The sequence below is a fragment of the Nelumbo nucifera genome, chromosome 6 (genome assembly GCF_055504915.1).
Source record: "Nelumbo nucifera cultivar China Antique chromosome 6, China Antique-T2T, whole genome shotgun sequence".
NCBI lineage: Eukaryota > Viridiplantae > Streptophyta > Magnoliopsida > Proteales > Nelumbonaceae > Nelumbo > Nelumbo nucifera.
The window spans coordinates 61,806,152-61,828,317 of record NC_142654.1 but is presented as its reverse complement, the minus strand read 5'-3'; the positions used below and the strand labels follow the sequence as shown (position 1 = coordinate 61,828,317).

The window sequence follows — 22,166 nt, the reverse complement described above, 5'->3', positions numbered from 1 at the left end:
GGATTAGTCATAGGTGTTTGCTCTTCCTCTTCCTGTCCCAGTTGAGTCTCTTCCTCCTTCAAATGAGTTAAGGGAGGATCAATCACTTCACTCTCATTCTAGTGTTCCTATTCCTCCTCCTTTACCTCTTCGCCCTCTTTTTAATCCCAGGTTGTACCAACGGCAGAGAACCAGAAATGAGCAGATTGTTTCCCCTACAACACATGAGCCTCATGCACTTCCAGTTACAGATGAGACAACAGGTTCTGTTACAGCCCCTTTGGAGCCATCCTTCCAAGACCTTGATATCCCCATTGCTATTAGGAAAGGAAAAAGGAAGTGTACTGCACATTGCATTTCCAAACACCTTTCTTATAGTTTGCTCTCTCCTTCATATTTTGCCTACCTTTCTTCTGTTGCTTCTAACCCAATTCCTAGGTCTGTGTCAGAAGCTCTTAATATTCCAGAATGGAGGGATGCTATGAGAATAGAAATTGATGCCCTGCACAAGAATGACACTTGGGAAGTGGTTGATTTGCCTAAAGGGAAGGATATAGTAGGGTTGTAAGTGGGTTTTTACTATCAAATATCATGCTGATGGCACCATTGAAAGGTACAAGGCTAGGCTGGTTGCAAAAGGCTATACATAGACATATGAGATTGATTATCTGGAGACCTTTACCCCTGTTGCCAAGATGACTCATGTGAGAGTTCTGCTATCTTTGGCTGCACACTCAGACTGGCCACTTTATCAACTGGATGTAAAGAATGCATTTCTGAATGGAGAGTTACATGAGGAGGTCTATGTTTCTTCCTCCAGGGATGTATGAAACAGATACAAAAGGAAAGGTCTGCAGGCTAAAGAAATCTCTTTATGGACTCAAACAATCCCCTAGAGCATGGTTTGAAAGGTTTAGGGCTGCCCTTGTTAGCTTTGGCTATGTACAGACACAGTCTGATCATACCCTCTTTGTGAAGAGGAGAGGATCCTTGGTCGTTTACCTAATTGTGTATGTTGATGATATTGTTGTGACTAGTAATGATGTCTCAGGGATTAATGATCTCAAATCTTTCCTTCATACAGAGTTTGAGATCAAAGACCTGGGGGAATTGAAATACTTTCTTGGCATAGAAGTTGCTAGATCCAAGGATGGGATCCTAATCTCTCAGAAAAAGTATGTAATTGATTTGCTCTCTGAAACAGGGAAGATGGGTGCTAGATCAGTTGCTACTCCTATCAATATGAGACATAAACTCTCTGCTTCAGATGGAATATTGTTAGAAGATAAGGGAGTCTTCCAGAGACTACTTGGAAAACTTCTTTATCTATGCATGACTCGGCCAGACATTGCATATGCTGGTAGTTGCATCAGTCAGTTCATGCATGCTCCCAGGGATACTCACATGGTAGCAGCAGAGCAGATTCTGTGTTATTTGAAGGGCTCCCCTGGAAAGGGAATTCTATTTGTTAAGCATGGCCATATGAAACTTGAAGCCTACACAGATGCTGACTGGGCCGGAAACATTGATGACAGAAGATCTACCTCTGGGTACTATATTGGTGGCAGGTAATATTGTCTCTTGGAGAAGCAAGAAACAATCAGTTGTTGCTCGATCTTCAGCCGAAGCAGAATACAGAGCCATGGCTCATGGAGTTTCTGAACTATTGTGACTTAGATCTTTGATGGAGGAATTGGGTATTGAGCATGATAAGCCAATGATGTTATACTGTGATAATCAGGCCGCCATCAACATTGCTCACAACCCAGTGCAACATGACAGAACTAAGCATATTGAAGTTGACAAACACTTCATTTGAGAAAGAGTGGCTTCTAGAGAAGTGTGTCTACCTTTCATCACCTCTAAAGGACAGTTAGCTGATTTCCTCATTAAGGGCATTCCCAAGGCTAAACTTCAGCATGATTGACATCTATGCTCAGCTTGAGGGGGAGTGTAGAGAAGATGGGCCGAATGGCCCATAGGCTGTTTATTCTTTTTTATCTTTTATGTTCTTTGTTGTAATGGGCCTTAATCTGGGCTTTATTCTTTCTTATATTATGTCTTTTAATTTTCTGCCCAACTAGGGGCTTCTCTGTAAATTACTGAAGTTTAACCTAATGAAATAGAATTAAGGGAGTAAGAGAAGAGATTATGTTTGAAAAATCTCTCTTTGAACCCAAGTTGCCGCCACCTTCTTCTTCTCTCCTCTTGAACTCTGATTTCTGCTACTTTCTTTTGAATTTTTGCAACTTTCTAAACAGTCATTTCTTCTCAAAAGGTTGTTTTTCTTCTGAAACCAAAGAATTTTCTTTGAAAAAAGCAAATCAAAGGAGGAAGTCGTTGAAGCCATAAAAATCAGAATTGCACATTGGGTGATAACCATGGAACTATTCTAAAACTTCTCCATGAATGACATTCTAAGGAACTGAACTGAAGTGGCACAAACAGATGTACCCAAAGAAATTGTGAGTGGAGTGGAAGGCAGCTGTACTAAATAAACTAAAACTAAACTTTAATGGGAGTTCCTTTGGCAACCCAAGAAATGCAAGAATAGGGGGTGTGCCTAGAAATCATCAAGGAGAAGTTGTGGCACTTTTCTTAGGACCAATAGGTATTGGTGACTCAATTCAGGCTGAAACTCTGGCTCTCCTACAAGGATTAAAGTTGGCTGAGCAGATTGGAGCAAAAGATTTAGAAATTGAAGGAGACACACTACTGGTCATTTCTTGGGCTAAACAAATCACATCAGCACCTTGGAAGCTCAAATTTATCCATAGGGAAATTGACATACTTGCAAGGAGGTTCAACTTTCAGTTTGATTGGGTAAAAAGAACTTCAAATGGTTTGGTGGATACCCTAGCAAAACAGGGGGCAAATAGATCTACCTTGTTCTGGGCAGAACTGTAATTGTTTGTATATGTTTGTAGCTTGGGTCAATGCAGTGCTGAAACCTAACTCTTGTAATTCAATATTCCTCTGATCTAATAAAAGTCTTATTTGCTGATAAAAAAAATGGTACTGGGTTGTATCATTATTTGGGTGCAGGTGGAACTTGCCCTCCAAAGTAAAGCTGCTACTCACCCCATCTGCCTTTGGGAGAATGACAAAAAGAGGGAAGCTAATATGGAAATGTATCAGAGCCGCTACCTTGTGGATGTTATGAGAGGAGAGATGCTAAAATATTTCAAGAAAAGGAAAAAAGCCTTGCTGAAGTCAAGGAATGCATAATGACAAGGACAGCCTTGTGGCTGGAATCTTCACACTTGTTGGCAGATTATTCCTTTGATACTTAAGGAGAATTTGGGCAGCAGTGGCTTCTACAGTCTCCACAAAGAACAAACCACAAGTAGAATGGAAACCCCCACTGGAAGGAATGGAAAAATTAAATTGTGATGGTAGCTGCCAAGGTAATCCAGGGCCATCCGGAATAGGAGGGATTCTAAGAGATAAAGACAACATGATGTCTTCATTTTCAGGACCAGGGGGTGTTGGTGATTCTGTAAAGGCCGAGATACTAGCAGTGATACAAGGTATACAAGCTGGCCAATCAACTTGTAGTGGACAATTTGATAGTTGAGGGGGATTCCAAGGTAGTAACGGGTTGGCTGAAAAGTCCAGAAACAACTTGTTGGGGTTACAGGAATCTGTTAAAGAAAGTTAATTGGCTAACAAGAAATAATGACAATCAGGGTTCAGTCGGTTAGCAGATCAGCAAATGCAATGGCTGGTTCTCTAGCCAAGCAAGGGGTATCAAGGGGAGATCTGTTTTGGGTTAACTTGTAATTGTGTTTCAGACTTGTGTGTGTTTAGTGCTTATGGTTCAGTCCTTGGGGGAGATAGCACCTCATGCCTCCTCCTAGGCTGACTGTACTCTCTTTATTTGAATTAATAAAATCACTCTCATTTACCAAAAATAAAACAAAATAAAGAGTCTCAACCATTATAGAATGAAGGGAAAAATCAATATAAAGATTGATCAATGTTTTACACCAAAATGGACCACCATGGCTTTGATGAATGTGAAGTGAAGGAAAAACAAATTATAAGTTTGTGGTGGTTTTAGCTAGCACAGTTGGCAGAGTTCCAGGGAATTGACCTTTCTCAAAAAAAAGCCCCAGACTGAGATGAAATCGTGCTTCCATCATTACTATCTACTAACTAATAAACCGCCAAGCTATCCTATCCTTTGAAAATAGAAGTTATTAAGGAACATGATAGGTTTTAGCACATGAGGAATTATATAGCATAGTGATGATGTCAGTAACAAGACAGGTCTAGGCCTCATTTGAACCAGTGAGAACTGAACCATCCTCCAAATCAGTTCAATGCCCAGTCTGGTTTTCAGAACAATACCCTATCGCAATGAAAAGCATGGTTTTGAAAAAAAAAAAAAGCATGGTTTTGAAAACCGGACCGGACCGGACAGTCAAACCAGTGGGCACCGGGAACCAGTCAGGTAACTGGTTCTGTTCACCCTAACACCACTCCTGGGCCAAAAACGTTGATTTGGTTTACGACCCACTGACCTGGGTGGTCAAACCGTCGACCCAAACAATGGTTTTTGGCCGTTTTTTATTTTAATTATTTTATTAAATTTTTACTTTTTTAAATCAGAACAGGCCGTCCATTCAAACCGGATGGTTGGACCGTTTGACCCGGTAACCGGTCCCCAAAACGGTTTCGTGTCTGGTCCAATTTTTAAAACCTTGATGAAAAGAAGTTTTGCCATGCTTTCAATTACACAGGTGGCAAGACAACAGCTAGAAGAAAACCTGGCTTTCTCTGTGTAACCTTGTATCAGAAAATGTTGTGTGTATGGCTGCAAGTGCCAATGCATGTGTTTCTTGGTACAGCACAGGCTGCTTGAAAGCCTGTGAATAACATTGAATTATAAGAAAAAAAATTATATCTGGTTGGCTGGTCCCACATTGCTGTATTTGTGTACCAGGTTTGCCATAACATGATGCCACCACCATGAGAATGAAATCATTGTATATATGTTCAATACCCACTATTTGCTGTTTGCATTTTATGGGATCAGAACTGCCACTCAGTTCCCAGTGAAGGCTTATTGAAGAACTTGCTGAGAATATCCTTGGAAAATTTAAAAAAATGTTGACAACCTTTTCTTTCCATCTTTCATGTTCGATAACCTTTATTATATATATTTTAACTAGTTGTGTGGCTGTGGCACGAGCATTGCACGTGCAAGAAGAGGCAAAAGAGAAAGAAAAATTTGCTAAAAAGGATAAATAAAGATAAGATGGGAACCAAATTAAAGTTGGGCATGAAATTCTCCCTTCCTCTCTCTCTCATATAGGCTGTAGATTATTATTATATAGGTTATAGCGTATAGATTATTAAAGTCCATAAGTATAAGATGGGAAATTGAATAAATAAAAGGGGTATTTTTAAGTATATAAAAGTTACAACATCAACCAAAATGGGTGTGACACTCTCTCTTTTATATATATAGATAACTAGAACAAAATAAGGTAAGGGTACTGTACCTCTCCAGTGAATTGCACGGTTGTATATTTGTTGTCAATTCCAGATGTGCCTTCAAAAACCTGGCAGTAATAATAGCAGATGAACAAATTAAAAAGTATGTACTTGGAGAACTGGATATTCCATTTTGATAATATACAAGGTTCCGATATCAATATGCTGGATAGGGCGTAACGGACTTTTGAATATCATGCTTTTATTTTTATTTTTTTTCAAACATGTTCAGGGGGTTGGTATAAGGCCTGGCTACCCCCCGAACCTGGTCATCCCCTGAAACTCCCTGTATTTCACACATCAGTGGATCACCTGTACAATACGCAATGGCCGATAGGGGCCAATACATTGCGAAATTTTGATCCTTGATAATATATATTACGGAATAAGAGAAAAATCTGAAGCATGTAGCAGGCTAGCAGCAATGTATGCTTTTCATGGTATGCACTGACCCAGGTTTAGGGGCTAAGTGTCCACCAATGCCAAAAAAGAAGAAAAGTAAATTTCTTTTCGTTTATTTTTCTCTTAATCTTTATGCACTTGCAGTTTCTACAAACCAAACCATAAGTTAGCATTAGCACATTTTACCACTAGATAGTTGTGGTTAATACCTCATAAGAAAGTTCATGTAATTTGAAGGTGTATAAATAGTCTGCTGCCTATTAATTTTCATGGCATCAAAAATCATATTTCTAGGCAGCCAAAACAGCATCAAGACCAATAAGGCCAATTGAGGTGAATATTTCATTGATTAGCACTGGTGACAGCATGCCACACATGCCAAACCATACCATAAGTTAGCATTAGCACATTTTACCACTAGATAGTCGTGGCTAATACCTCATAAGAAAGTTCAAGTAATTTGAAGGTGTATAAATAGTCCGCTGCTTATTAATTTTCATGGCATAAAAAATCATATTGCTAGGCAGCCAAAACAGCATCAAGACCAATAGGGCCAATTGAGGTGAATATTTCATTGATTAGCACTGGTGACAGCATGTCACACATGCCAAGTCCAATTAAATGATGTAGATGTAAGGCAAACATATGCACATGTTAATTATGAAAATACTTATCACAAAAAATGGGGATAGTTCAGGCAAATTCACAGTTAAACCTTTTTATCACACCCTGGCTGGAGATGATGGTTCCCCAATTCCTTGAAGTTGGATTTGGAAAGTTAGAATCCCATCAAAAGTTCTTCATCTGGACAGTCATTAAGGGGAAAATACTCATGATTGACAATCTCAGGGCTAAAGGTTTGATCATTACAGATTGATGTTTTCTATGTAGTTTGGCAGCAGAATCTGTTCAGCATCTGGTCATTCACTGTAACTACACACAGAGGATATGGTCACACTTTCTGAAGCCTTTTGGTGTTTATGGGTATTACAGATTGATGTTTATGGGAAAATACTCATGATTGACAATCTCAGGGCTAAAGGTTTGATCATTACAGATTGATGTTTTCTATGTAGTTTGGCAGCAGAATCTGTTCAGCATCTGGTCATTCATTGTAGCTACACACAGAGGATATGGTCACACTTTCTGAAGCCTTTTGGTGTTTATGGGTATTCCACCCCCCCCCCCAACCTGTGCTTCATCTTCTCTGCCTGGAAATCAAAGAATTTTAGCTCACATGGAAAAATTTTATGGAATGTCACTCCAGTTGCTATGTGCTGGTTCATGTGGGGAGAAAGGAATGACAGGGCTTTCCATAACAGCAGCTGTCCACTTGAGAAAGTATGTGAAAAGGTAGAAAGGAGCATTGCAAGATGGGTATCCATATCCAAGGAATTTGCTGGTTTTAATTTTTCTCGCTTTGTGGTTAACTGGGATAAAATTATCTGGTATCTTTGATGATGCTCTGGGATTTACTAGAACTGTACTGAGGGAATCTCTCCCTTGCATTCCTGCTATTTCATTAATGCATTTTATAATGACCTTTACCTTTCAAAAGAATACTTACTAAAAAAACGTGAATAAAAAAAACTGAAGATAAACTTAGTTCTGCAGGACTTTATGGCTAACATGCATGCAATGATACTATGGAATTTAAGGAAAAAATCATAATGGAATTTAAGAAGAACAATAAAAAGCATCCTTGTAGATAACAGGAATTATACTTTTCTTATCAACAACAGAAATTAGACAAATTTGGCAACAATTTAAGTCTGCAGATCCTGTGGACACATGAATGCATGTAGGACTGTTCATTGTGATAGAATTCCATGATACAGGCCGATAAAGAACAGCACAAGACAGCATAATTACCTGCACGACAGCTTTCTCTCCATCAACTTCTAGGACTTGCCCACGCCTAGTTGTTCCATCTCCCAAACGTATATTGACAATCTCCTGATATTTTGGACCCTAAAGCAGTTGAGAAATAGCAATTTAAAATCAGTTGATGCATGCATCATACCATCCTGTGGAAAAATATCATATAACCCAGAAAAGAGCATAAACAAAAATACTAGTTGAACAAGGACGTCAAAGAAACCTACCTTAACTTTGTCTAAGATAACTAGTGGTCCTGCAACTCCGGAGACAGTTCTATACTCTGCAAAGAGCAAATAATGAAGTAAATCTCCAGTTCAATGTTGAATGCAACCTCAGCCATTAAGGCAATAACTGGCTAAGTTCTGTATGAAGCTAAATCTTTTCTTACCACAACAAGTCAATTATACTTATACAATATCAATCATGCAATATACTCTATCCATGCCCAAAATTATACAGGAAAATTCATATCCACCTTCTACTGAGCTTTCTTTCAATTTAAAAGAACTTGGACACTTTGACATTTGATGAAAAAGATAATTTCTATGTTAACAATCAAGACACTCTTTAATGCAAACTTGCTTTAATTTGCAATATAGCTTCTTTATTGTTGAAAGATACATTTAAACTTCAATTTGGCATGTAGAAAAGAAAATGGATGATAGGGTTTTGCACAATTTAGTGAAAGAATATAAAGAGTTACTATTGGGTTGGCATATTCTATCTAACTACCAAGTACCACCTGGAAAGCATTCTTAAAAATCCAACATACTAGTTCCCACTTGCCAGTTTTCCTCCTCTCACTGGGAAATGGATGAGTATAATTTAATAAATACAAGCTCAGTATTGAATTTGAGATTATCAATAATCACAAACAAGGCCATCAACAAAATGTAAAATAACAAAGAAAAAACACCCACTCTGGATGCAAAAGACAGTAGTAAGTTCAAAATTTCTTACGCTAACATATGCAATTAAATCTATAGGAAAATAACACTCTATGAACCTTATGAATTTAAAATAAGAGAAACAATTGAATAGCATGAGGATGAACTCTATGAATCTAAAACAAGAGAAATAATTGAATAGCACGATCAACTTACCCATGCCAATCTCTAGGGTTCCTTCTTCCATGTTGAAATTTTTCTGTTCCATACCCATCTTCAACCTGATGAAATAAGAGCACTCACTTATTGGACAATATTGCCAGAGAGAGACACAACATAATTTAACATAGACCGTTCTAGTATACTAACAAACAGTGCTAACCAAAAAATAATATAATAGTAAAAGTGGCTTCTTCATCAATAAAGTAACCTTACAAAGCTAACAGAAACTATAATGCAAGCAACAGTATAAGAGTTAAAACTGTATAGTTGTTCGAATGTTTGATCAAAGGTCATTTCCCAACATACATGAATTTAAATCAGAAAAAAAGAAAAAAATAAACTCAGTAAGAAGAAGTTTAAACTGGCCTCAGACCCCTCTGATGATTTAGAGGTGGGGGTTTTACTTTGGATCCGGATCGTTAGCCAAGTAATCACAAGTTCCGGGAATCAATACAAGAATACGGTGCTAATTAAAGTGAAACATCAAGTTCAAGACAATTTAGCCCTAGAAAACTCAAACAATTTCGACTTTTCTCGAGTGTGGAAAGAGCTACGAAGAGATTAACACTAAATTTTATTCAAAACTTCGATTAGAATCATATATCATTACTCAGCATTAGATCGAATGAACAGAAACCCTCCAATTGATCCGAACGATCATTCGGATAGGAAAAAAGTTATCAGACACGAATCCAATTGAAAAAAAAAATGCTTTGTCAATTGAATGGTTCAGTGACGAATAAGAATAATCAAATTTGAAACAATATCAAGAAGAGATCTGGGGAAGGAAGTTACCTTTGATCTCTGAGGGAGAGATGTACAGCGAGAGACGACGTATAGAGGGAGATCTGACAGATAGGGGAAAAGATGAACAATAATAGGCACTCAAGTGACTTCTCTACACAAAGAAAAAATTAATAGTAATAATAATAACAATGATAATAATAAAAGTTCAGGTGACTTCACTATTTTACGCCCTTTCTCAATTCTATTTTACTAATTTTTCCCCAATTAATAGGTGGACGGGGGTTTGCTAAAATGCGCCGAAGCCACAGCGAGTGAAAGTTTGTGGTTAGATTTTTGGGAGAATGACGGTTCAGGGTCAGAATTTTTAGGCTCAAATTACATTTTCGATAGGTGTTAACTCGGAATTGATGCCAATTCATGGGCAGGTACAGGTGAATAGAAGGTGGGTTTTTGACCTTAAATGTTTATAGTTTTATAGTGGAACTCAGAAATCTGTTTTTATAGTGGAAATCAAAAAATCTACTTTTCGGTAGATTTTTTGAGTTTTAACTTTTAAGTTTAACTTGGGCCTAAGCTCAGGTTGGGTTTGCATTGGGTAAATCGGTAATCCAAGCATACCCTGAGCCCAATTGATCCAATTTGAATTCAATCTAATCTGATTAGCCCGATCCAATATTTTAAAAACCGTTTGATTTGAATAAATGGCCCATTCTGACAAAAAAATAAATATAATTAAAATGATATATGATTAGATTTGGCTTTTAGTGTTTGCACCCATAATTTAAAGATAAATATAACACTGAATAAAATGGAGTGGCGAAGTGGAGGATTAGACCCAAGCTCAGTAAAACTATGTATATGTATCAATTTTTTTGTCTTCAATGTATATGTATCATCTAATGATGTTTGTATATAGTTATCTTTTACCCTATCGATTTCTAAGTTGGGATGCAAGCTGAGTTGTGTTGAATTTAGCTCAGATTGGGCTTGGGATGATGAATTCAAGCTTTAACTTGGTTCAATAAGGCCCAGCTGCCCAAGGCCTAAGACCTTAGTAGTAAGACTCAATTGCCTTCCAGCCCAATTCAATCTGCCCAAGCTCGAGCCTTAAAATAGATAGAAGTAATAAAATGGGCAGAGAGATTATCCAAAAATAAAATAAAATAAAATGCCAGAGACAGTTTGTTCATCATCATCATCACTTAGGTCTTGTCCCAACGATATGGAATCAACTACATAAATCTGGTTTCACCATTCTTTTCTCTTTAGTGTTATATTCATTGTTAAATTATGCCCATAGACTGTTTGTTAATAGTTTTAATCAAGGTTCAAAGTATCGATACAGGTAAGGCATATTGGCCTGTATGGTGTTTTATTTTGTTTTTAAATCTGGTTCAGAGGGGTCAGTTTAAGGCCCGGCTACCCTTTGAACCATGGTCTGACCCAAAACACCCCTATAGGGGTGTATTGGGAAGACCATGATATGATACATCATAATGATATTTTGAACCTTGATTTTAATTGAGGTTGGTTTGAATTTGATTCCTATAGACCCTATAGGGGTGTAATGATAAAAGCTGAAGCTATAGCAACTATTCTATACTAAAGAGTATAACCCACACCCCTCGCATCCAAACGACCATCTCGAAACTTTTTAGTCAATTTATTTTCTTTCTCTCCACTCTTTCCTATTGTATGTGCATTCTAGTATTAAAAATGTTAGAGGTTAAGGCTGCATTTAACATTCCTTATTTTAAGGACTTATCCCTATGAATAGGGAGGCACAACATAGTAAACACATTCAATAAGTACTTACTAAATATTCTAACAACTGTCAAAAGTTGTTTTTGATCTTTTTCAATGATAGGCTGAGAGTATTTTAAGGGACTAGTAAGGGTGCACATGCTTTGCACGTGGTAATTTTAGATGATGATAATTATAGTAATAATATATCCAAAATTTTCTATAAACTTTATTTATTTTTGTTTATTTTTTTCTATTATTAACTAGATGCAGATTACAAAATCCAAATCTAGTTAAATAAACACCTCATCCAAATATGTGATAATCAGATCGAGTTGTGAAGTTTCAAGTATCATTGACAGGCCATTCTACTTAGCTAGACTTTTCTTTTTATAGTGTTTTATATTTTTGGCGTATATTTTTTCTTTTGTTCATTTATCAAAAAAATATAAGATTTAAATAGAGGGAATTGAATGAAGTAAAAAGTAGTAGTTCAATTTACAATTTAAACCTTACAATTAAATAGGGATTAAACTCAAAAATGAGTATTTTAGTCAATGTTTTAAAAATTGGACCAAACCATACAATCAAACCATTTGGCCTAGGAACCAATCAGGTCACTAGTTTCATTTTGGTCCAAACTGTCATTTTACAAAAAAAAATGTTGAAACGGTTAGAGAACCGCTAACTTGGATGGTTTAACCGTTAAAATGTTCAACCCAATTAACAATTCTCAAGTTGCCTTCAAACTAATTCCAAATTATTTATTTATTTTAAAATAAAAATTAGAAAGTAAAAAATTGAAAAAAAAAACTTTCATATGTCATAATCTTGTTCAATTATTCTTTGGCCAAAATTAGTTAGGTTTTTTATTTTTTCCATTTTAATTTTAAATTTTCTTATTTATATGATTCTTTGTAAGTTGTAACAAAAAAAAAAAATTGCAACTCTAATGAAGAAGTCGAAAAATTGATGCAAGAGATGAGATATTAAACATCGATTTTATATTAAAAACTGAGATGCACCAATGAAGCAAGCAATCTGGGATTTGAAAGAGATGAGAGAGATGTAAGAAAAGGGAAAACAATGCTATAGTGGTGGTAATGATGAACATGGAGAACGGTTCCTTCTTCTTATGCCTTTCTTTTTTGCAAAATTTATGTATTTTTATAATTTATTAATTTTTATTATTTATTTATGACATTAAAGCTTAACACATTTAACCCAAAAGTTAAACTATTTATCATTAATTTTTATATTTCATTTTTGGCTAGTTCTAAATTATGTATTTCATTTTCATTATTAATAAAAATAATTTTTGTTTATTACACTTATTTTTTAATTTGATTAATAAAAATATCATAAATGTGTGTTTTTTTACATTTTTTGTAAATTTTTATATTTATTTATATTTTAAAAATTTTATTACCTAACTGTAACTTCATAGGTTGATCAAATTGAATCAGATAGTTGAATTGTTTAGCCACCAATTGGATAAATAATGGTTTTGTTTTTGAGTCATTTTTAAATATATGGGTTTATATTGTTAAAAATATTAACATAGATATAATCATTATCATTTATTAGTGAGAAATAAATTGAAAATATAGGATTTAATAAGAAAAAATGAGATTTAATACCTTAAGTATAAGACTTAACGAGAGGAGATTAAATAAGATAGAAAGTAATAATTGAAATTACATTTTCATCCCTTACAATTAAAGATTGATTAAATACACAAATATGACCATCATATATAGTAGTTATTAAAGGTGGCACTAAAGCTATAATAAAGTAACTTTTATATCCTTTTTCAAATAAAAAAAATAGAGGATAACTTTAATCCAAAATAAATTTCACACTGCATTCACACTTTTATATATAGTATAGATAGATGCTAAAAATTTTTTCAAGTACTCATTCAATGTGCTAACAATGTTGTGCTTATCTGATCCATACTAAGCACTCAATTTTTAACCGCAAAAAGGAGATAAATCCTAATGGCAAATGCAACCTAAATAAATTCTATGACCATAATAAAAAAACACTATTCAAAACGCTTAAAGAAGTTACAGTGGTGCAGATGCCATTCTTCTCGATTACAAATGAAACCTGATTTAGTCCTGCAAATCAAAAAAAAAAAAAAGAAAAGAAAAAAATTTCTTCGAGACTTGCCACATGGATAATGAGTCCAAATAAAATACGTACATACAAGTAACTAATCTAGAGAGTAAGGACGAGGTGTGATATCGACTTATTTGTTTGCTAACTACAAATGTCAGACTTACTGAAGCTTCCTGGGAGGACGCTTCCCTAGTCGTTTCCTCCTTCAATCCATACACTATCTAAAGGAAGGTCGAAGGCTCACAAATACTGATGCAATCCAAACTGAACCAAAAGTTAGATTGGGCTACCTAAATTCTTATAACATTTGTTTGGGCTGAGAATCTCAACGATCAAAATTCAAAACCCTAGTTGAGCAATCTGATAATGCTTATGGCTTGGGCCACTCGAATTTCCATTGTCGGTATGTATACGACACTACGACTGCATGGAGTCATTAATATCTTAGCAGCACCCATAATTTAATTTGTTGCATTCAATTTCAGTTAATTGGTGATAAAAGCTTTGTTTTAACCCACAACCTTCCAATAGCACAGAAATAGAATGATACAACGTGTTGCCAAGTACACCTTTGCGGCAACCTAAAAGCATAAGTTGTTAGGTAAGATTATGAATAAATTTTTATTCTTTAATAAGCTCTTTCATGTGATAGTTTATTTGACTTGAAGAATGGATAATTATATGTTCACTTATATCTTGTGTTTAAATTTAATTAATTATAATAGCAGGATGAGTATCAAATAGTGATCTTAATTGGACTGGATTTGATCCAATTCGATCCAGTCTAATGTGAGTCTATTATAAATGGACTAGGTCTAGTCCAATCCAATGAATATTTTGGACCATTTTGGATTGGTCCAATTTAATGTTTGGACTGTTCAATCTGTTCAAATTTGTTTTCATTTAGATTGGTTTCAATTCAAACCTGGACCATTGACACCTATATTTTTATCTTATATCAACGGACTAGATATTGGCTTAACCCAACCCAATCCAATATAAATTTATTACGGACGTACTAGGTTCAGTCCAATTTAATAAATATTTTGGATCGGATTAGTCGAATCCAAATATGTCTTGTTGGTCTGTCCAAATTGATTTCGGACTGGACGGGGTGCAATCCAAAATAGGTCCATTGACACCCTTCGTATCAAGCACTAAACCACTTGGTCAAACAAACCGTTCAACTAGAGTTGTAAATCGAGCTAGGTGCGGGCCATGCCAGGCCCAACACGATGGTTCGGGTCGTGCTGGGCCTGGGGTTCTAGGTCAATGGGCCGACATTATTGGGGGGTTTTTTACAAAAATACCCCCAATAGCTATAAACAACTATATAGGAGGTATTTATGTATTTTGATTTTGGGGAGAGAAAGAATGAGACAAATGCTCTCCAACAGTTATATAATAGCTAATTTAGGGGCATTTTGGGTAAAGTGATAAATAACTTTGTAATAACCAAAATACCCCTTCAATAATTAAAAAATGACTAGTTTTTAGGGTATTTTGGGTAATTGAATTATTTTCAGTTCCTATAAATAGCCTTATCCTCCACCATTCTCATCACACCAATTCAACAATTCTCTTAATCTCTTCTTTAGTTCTCGTACTCTCTCAAGTCTCAATCTCTCTCATACATTCTCTGATTCTCCAATTCTCAACTTTATTAAAGTTTTAACAAGAAGAAGGCTTGCTCAACAACTCAAGTATCTCAAGTTAGCAATTTAGGAGGCTTGCTCTTGGAGTTGAAAGGCTTCAACTGTTGAAATCAATTTGGGATTCTGAATCGGCAATCCGGGTAAGTGCAATTAAATTAATTTTTATTTTTTTTAGAATTAAAAAAATTGTCAGCTCCTCCCGAAACCAATTCCCCAACATGTTCAATGTTGATGATATTCAATCGTGGCATGGTAGTGTTAGCACTGATATAGATGCTATTGATATTGACGGAACTTCCACCCCTAGTACTAATATTGGGAGAAAAAAAAAGAAAGCCACTAAGTTGATTAGCCCAATTTGGAAAATATTTAAAGTAGAAGAGGTTTAGGGAAATGGAAAAAGAGTTATTTGCTAAAAATGTAGGAAAAACTTTAGCTATTGTAGCAAGGGTGGTACTAGCCATTTGGGCAGACATTTGCTCACCCATGAGAAAGAAGAAGAAGAAGAAGAAGAAGAAGAAGAAGAAGAAGAATGGAGAGAAACAACACAAACACAAATTGGGTGAGAGGGGTTAGTACTTTTAAATATTCTCAAGAAAAAATGAGGCAAGAATTAGCAAAATACATTGTATATGATGAACAACCATTTTTGTTAGATGAAGATACTAATCTTGAAAAATGGTTACGTAATTTTGTAAACCCACAATGTAAAAAAGTTTATAGGAATACTATTATATCATATGCTTTAAAATTTTTTTATTCATATAAATAAAATTTAATTTATATGTTATCAAATCTTAATTCTAAAGTTGCAATTACATATGATATTTGGAATTCTAAATTTAACATAAGTTATATTTGTGTCACCAGTCATTTTATTGACGAAAATAAGCTTTTAAGTAAAAGAATTTTAAGTTTTACTAGGCTTGAATGGCCACATACTGGCCCAGTTATTGCTGCAAGTATTTTAAATACTTTACATGCTTATGGAATTGATAATAAATTATTTTTTATTAGTTTTGATAATGGTAGTAATAATGATTCAGCAATAAATATTTTAAAATCTTAATTAAAATCATGTTTAAATGGTAAATTATTTTATATCAAATGTGCATGTCACATCTTAAATTTATGTATTCAAGATGCTTTAAATGTTATTTCTACTCATATTTCTAAAATTAAAAATTGTATTATATATATTAAAAGTTATAGAGCAAGAAAACAAGAATTTAAATATTTATGTCAAAATTATGGTTAAAGATATAAACATTCTATATTAGATGTTAAACATAGGTGGAATTCTTCCTATGGTGTGTCAAAAAGTTGTATTTCTCACAAACAAGTTCTTAGTGATTTTTATAATTCAACTAATGAATTATCGAGTATTTATTATCCAACTAGTTGTAATTTAGCTTACCAATTTATGCTGATTAGTGATTATTTTGTAAAATATAAAAAGAATCTGCAATTTAAAAGTAATGTTGAAATAATGGAAAATAAATTTAAAAAATATTGGGAGAACATTTCTCCTCTTTATTGCTTAGTTACAATATTAGATCCTAGGATTAAGAAATATGGTGTAGATATGTTACTTGAAACATATTGTGAAAATATGAATATTGAAAGTGGAAATAAAAAATAAGAAATTAATAGTTTATTATTTTAAATGTATAGTTTATATGAATTTGAAGTAATATGGAATAATAAAAATTGTACAACTTGTACAACTGCATCTTCCACTTTTGAACTTAAGTCCACTAGTGGAAGAAAAAACTTTTTTATTTAATAAGAAGTAGAAATCCACTATCTCGACAACAAATTCATGTACTGAAAGAAATTTTTATTTACAAGCAAACTTTTCTACTTTAGGTGATTCTTCCTTAACCTCGAAGGGAACAAATAATTTTGATACTTTAGCCTGGTGGAGTGAATATGCAAAAAAGTATCCAATTCTTTCCGCCATGGCACATGATCTACTAACACCTCTAGTGTCTACAATTCTATTGGAGTCAATGCAGGAATTAGGGTGTTGGATGACAAGAAAAGCTATATGAATGATAAAAGTCTAGAGATGTGCATATACTTTAAAGGTTGGATGGATGCTGAAGATAGATTACAAGATAAAGAAGGGCATGACACCACACTTGATGTTTCACTTGAAGTAAATGATCAAAGTCAAGAATAATAGGAGAAAATGATGAAGTCAATATTTTTTGTATATTCAATAGTTGTATAGCATTTTTTCAAATTATTGCAAATTTTGTTTTAATTTTATTTAAATTATTTGATATTTTTTAATAACGTAATTTTTTATTTTCAATTTGTAACTATATTGTATTTTTTATATTTTATTAATCTATTCCATTTTCCAATTTTCATATTTCATTCATCCAACCATTGTGTGCTTTGTATCATTCAAATTTAAATGAAATAGAATTCCTATTTTGTCTTCCAATTTGTTATTCACTTTGAGTCTTTGTATTTTGACTTCTTATTTGGTTAAGTATTTTTTTTTTCATTTCTTTGTTAGATTTCTTTTTTTTTTCAAATAGTTCCCAAAGGCCAAAGGAAAGTTAAATATTTTAATTTTACTTAGCAAAGAAATAAAAGAAATAAAAAAAATAAAAAATGTAAAAAAAAAAACAGTCAGGCCCGGTTCGGCTCACACCCAAGGCCCGGCCTATGGCCTAGCCCAGCATGGCACAAGCCCACAGCACAACACAGACCCGCATGGGCTTGGGCCGTGGGCTATGCCGGGCCGACCTCCCCAAAATTATCTCTCGGGAGGGTTGCACGGCCCAGAATGGCCCATGAGTCGACACAACACAGCTTGCACTTTGCGCGAGCCATAAGTGGCCCGACGGCCCGTTTTACACCTCTACGTTCAACCTAAAATATTAAACTGTTAGGTGAAGTCCCTGAATATGTTTTTATTTTCTAACAAGCCCCTTCGTGTGAAAGCCTTGGCTTGAAGCGTGGATAAGCACATGCCCATCTATACCTTTCTTAAATTTAATTAATTATAAGAGGAGCGATGAGGATTTAACACTAAACCACTTGATTTCTTGAATCTCCAAAGTCTAAAGTGAAACAATCCCCATGTCAAATCTCACATCACATTTATTAATTGATACAAAGGGAGGCACAACACACAACACTATGGCATATTAACAATATTATCACTAACAGAGTACCAAATCCAAATACCCAACACTGTGGCATATGATCCAAGTACCAAAAAACTTACATGCATCCAACAACTTGTTAAATTAGCAACATTAATTTGAACTGAAGACGATGGGTAGGCAGAATCAGAAGTGCTCAACCAGTGGAGCCACGCTTCACTGCCTTGACACACTTGGTGTGCACCTCATACCCACACTCGATGCACTGGTAAGCCCAGCCCGACCCCTGCTCGTCACATTCGCAACATATAAAGGGTCCTCCCCCACTGCCCTCAGACACCAAGGTCAGCTCATGGCGGTGTCCGGCGTGGTGCTCCGTCACAGGGAGGCCCTTGGCTTCCTCATTCCTCTGTTTCTCAAGGATCTCCAGTTGGGCCTTGGTGAAGGGATAGGCCTTCTCCTGGTATAGGTTTATCAGGTTTCTCCCATGTTTGGTGAGTGTCTTACCGTCGGGACCCAGGATCACCAGACAAGGTATCCCCTGCACGTCGAAGTACCTGGTGAGGTTCTTGATTGTTGGGTCTCCAAAGGGCAAAGCTAGCCACGGCATGGTCCCGAAGTAGGAGTCGAACGCAGCTCGGTCACGATCGCTCGACACAAACACTATCTCGAAGCCCTCCTCCTTGCTGTCTGCAGCTCTCTTCTTTTCCACTATCACTTGCTTTATCTTATGGTAGATGGAGATCAACTTGGGCGTGAACCTGAGACAAGGGAGACACCACTGAGCTGAGAAGTAGAGTCCAATGGTTCTCCCTACCAAGGACTCAACCTCAACCTGTTTGAGTATGGACTGGCTCAACAAGAAGCTTCTGTTGTGGTTTATCAGTAACTTGGTTATCGTCTGATTCTCGTGCTTCTCCTTCTCTTCCTTCTCCAGCTCCTCCAATCTCTGTTTAGTGAACGGAAAAGCTCGGACCCCATACCGGTAAATGAGCTCAACACCTTCACGTAATGTTGATTCGTCTTCGTTATCGTCAGGTTGGAGAATAATTAAGCATGGAATTCCTTCAACTTGGAACCTTCGGTTCAGAGCTTTCTTCGATTCCAGGTCAGAGAAGGGAATGGCGAGCCATGGCATGCACGCACGATAACTGGCAAAGGCATCGGAGTCTTCGTCCGATGACACGAAGACGACTTCGAAACCGCAGCCTCGATCTTTTAGTTGTTCGTATACACCCGCTAGAACAGGCGTGAAATTTCGACATGGTTGGTACCAGTTGGCCGAGAAGTAGATGCCGACGACCTTGCCTTCGAGGTCCGATACTTTAACCTGCGATGAGACGACGAGAAAGATCATCAATTTATTCAAGAGCTGGGAACCAAACCGTTGTAAACAAAATAAGGTTAAAGTATATCGGCATGGTATCGTGTATCGTATCAATAACTTGATTGGATATCAATACTTCAATAATAATTAAATATAAAGTTGAAATGAATATGTAAACATAAATACGTACATTAATAAATGCAAACTTATAATGAAGAAATACGTTTACAATTAACAATATTCGGAATTTAAAAGGGATTTGACCTATTTCAGGAGTAGAGGGGACTGAGACCTAATGCAACCTTTGCACCGTATTAGGGTTAGAACTGTTCATGGGCCGGACTTCAGGCCTGATTTTACACTATATCGGAGCCGGGCCTATTCAAAATTTGGTAAAATTCAAGTCCAAACCCAGCCCATGAATACGTCTTTAAACTTTATTTAAAGTATATACATATTATACAATAATTTTATTAATAATGCACCAAACAATGTTTGAACTTCCAAGTTTCAACCTACTTAAAATTTACTACAAGACACATTTATTGTTATTGAATAAATGAATTTAATAGATCAATGGTAGGTCCATCTTTCTATGTTATATAGTTCTTATAATGAAAACCATTTATAATATATAAAATAAATGACTTTTTAATTTTTTATTTTTTCTAAAATTTAAGAAAAAAACTCATTTTTGGCATAAATTATTGTTAGATCAATGAATTTATAGTTCTTTCCTACAATGACAAATCATTATGTAGTTCTTTCCTACAATGAAAATCACTTAAAATATATAAAAAATGATTTATAAAATTGTAAAAATTCGGAATAATCAGCATTTCTGACCAGTGCCATCATCAGTAGTGGTGCTGTCACTGGCGGGTTGTACCATTTTCTATCCATCCAACAAATTAAATTACCAGCAAACAAAATGAAAATTAACCATTTTGGGATCTGATTACAGTTTCTAATTAACCTCACAAGACCGTGCGACACTGTACTCACATCCACTTGCAACCGTGTATTAAGAATATCTCCATATATACATATATGTTTTTATTGAGATATTCCCAATAACACAGTCTTGTGAGGATACAAAAGAAATATATGTTGAGGTGTAAAACCTTATATTTTGTATCATTTTGTATGTATTTACGTATATATTTTATATTTGTACTCTTTCAAAACTGAGCCCAAAAGAAATAGACAAATAAGTACAAAACAGGAAACTACTTTTTGAATTCGGGACAGCAAATGACTAATCTAGTTGGCAAGAGCTTTGAATTAGTGACTGGTATGTCCTCTATTCAAAACCCGTTTCCACCTTTTTAACTCGTTGATCTAGCACCAGCTGGATTATTGTTGCGGGTGGGGGAGGCCGATCGAGGCTTCCTCCACATGCTGAAACAATAGCGCCTGAGTGTCTTATCAGAGGTTTAGAGCTAGCTGGCATCTCTATAATGAGTCATCGATCAAATAATATATTCAATTCGATTACAGGCATTAATTAGATCTCTATCATGGACAATGGCTCCAGATCTAGTAGGCTGCTGGAATACTGCTTGCTAGTTCAAATAGGTAATTAGAGCCTCCATTAATATTGATTAAGAAATCAGTATGTTATCTTATCAGAAGATTCATGGCACTGGTTACGTAAAAAATGGTCGATAACCAAAGTATAACCAGAAGTGAGAGGTGTATATATTAATCCTTATAGCTTAATTGCTCTCTCTTAACCAGATAAAGCTTAAAAGCTTTATCATCATTTGATAAAAAAAAGCAAGGTTACAAGAGCAATAATCAGTTACAGCAACTCCCAATCCAACGATGATCCAGGAGGAATAAAGACTACAGCTTCCGAAAACTAAAGAATAACAGTACTATGCGATATGATTTCTCTACGCGCTCATAAATTGATCGCGTCGGATCTGAGCTTTTGTGTTTATTTCCATGGTTTTGAACCCGAAAAGGAAAAAACAACACAAAATATCATAGCTTCTATATGTTTTGTTGATCTGTGAACTCTAACAGAACTCAGAGCTAGAGTTTGGTGAAGATGAACTTATATATTCTCGATCTATTGTATGTTCACAGTATGTAATCAACGTTAAATCAGAAGATTTCTGTGCAGAGAGAGAGAGAGAGACCTGGTCTCCGGTTGAAGAGAGCAGAAAATCACGGTCTTTGGAAGCCAGGAGGGACAAAAATCTAGAGCTGAAGTCCTTCTTGGATTCGCCGTTCACGGCATCTTCTTCCTTCAACCCTTTCTTGTTTTTCTCCAGATTCAGTACTTCTTGCTTCATCTCCTCTTCCTTCCTGATTTCTCTCTCTCTCTAAAGCATTTGTTATTACATCCTTGATCCTTGCAGGTTTTTATAATTTATATTATACTCCTTATCAACTATTCCTACATTTGCATACATACAATCTCCATACTCACATTCCCCAGCAGTCAGCACGGAAGAGATGAATTCACCCATCTAACCATCCAATGTACCACGTGTTTTATTTTCCAAATTTCGTTGCCTTTTATTTGAAAATTGGCACTAGTTCAGATGATGTTTGATCAATT

The 22,166-nt window shown here is 35.5% G+C and overlaps 2 protein-coding genes across 2 annotated transcripts in view; both read right to left on the bottom strand.

Moving 5' to 3' along the window:
• VAB2 (ATPase, V1 complex, subunit B protein) overlaps nucleotides 1-10,089 on the bottom strand; it is a 30,261-nt gene extending 20,172 nt beyond the window's left edge. Inside the window, exons 1-5 of the mRNA XM_010268591.3 lie at nucleotides 9,669-10,089; nucleotides 8,868-8,932; nucleotides 7,989-8,044; nucleotides 7,756-7,854; nucleotides 5,490-5,549 (exon numbers count right to left, since the gene is read on the bottom strand). Of these exons, the coding sequence (XP_010266893.1) occupies nucleotides 5,490-5,549; nucleotides 7,756-7,854; nucleotides 7,989-8,044; nucleotides 8,868-8,925 (273 nt within the window). The 5' untranslated portion in view covers nucleotides 8,926-8,932; nucleotides 9,669-10,089. The remainder of the gene's footprint in view (nucleotides 1-5,489; nucleotides 5,550-7,755; nucleotides 7,855-7,988; nucleotides 8,045-8,867; nucleotides 8,933-9,668) is intronic.
• An 8,191-nt stretch (nucleotides 10,090-18,280) lies between these two features.
• LOC104604297 (putative nucleoredoxin 2) lies at nucleotides 18,281-21,960 on the bottom strand. The gene is made up of 2 exons (XM_010268590.3): nucleotides 21,742-21,960; nucleotides 18,281-19,597 (listed from the first exon to the last, which is right to left on the bottom strand). The coding sequence occupies exons 1-2, from the start codon at nucleotides 21,895-21,897 to the stop codon at nucleotides 18,464-18,466; spliced, it is 1,290 nt and encodes a 429-aa protein (XP_010266892.1). The 5' UTR covers nucleotides 21,898-21,960; the 3' UTR covers nucleotides 18,281-18,463.
• Between the last annotated feature and the right edge of the window lie 206 nt (nucleotides 21,961-22,166).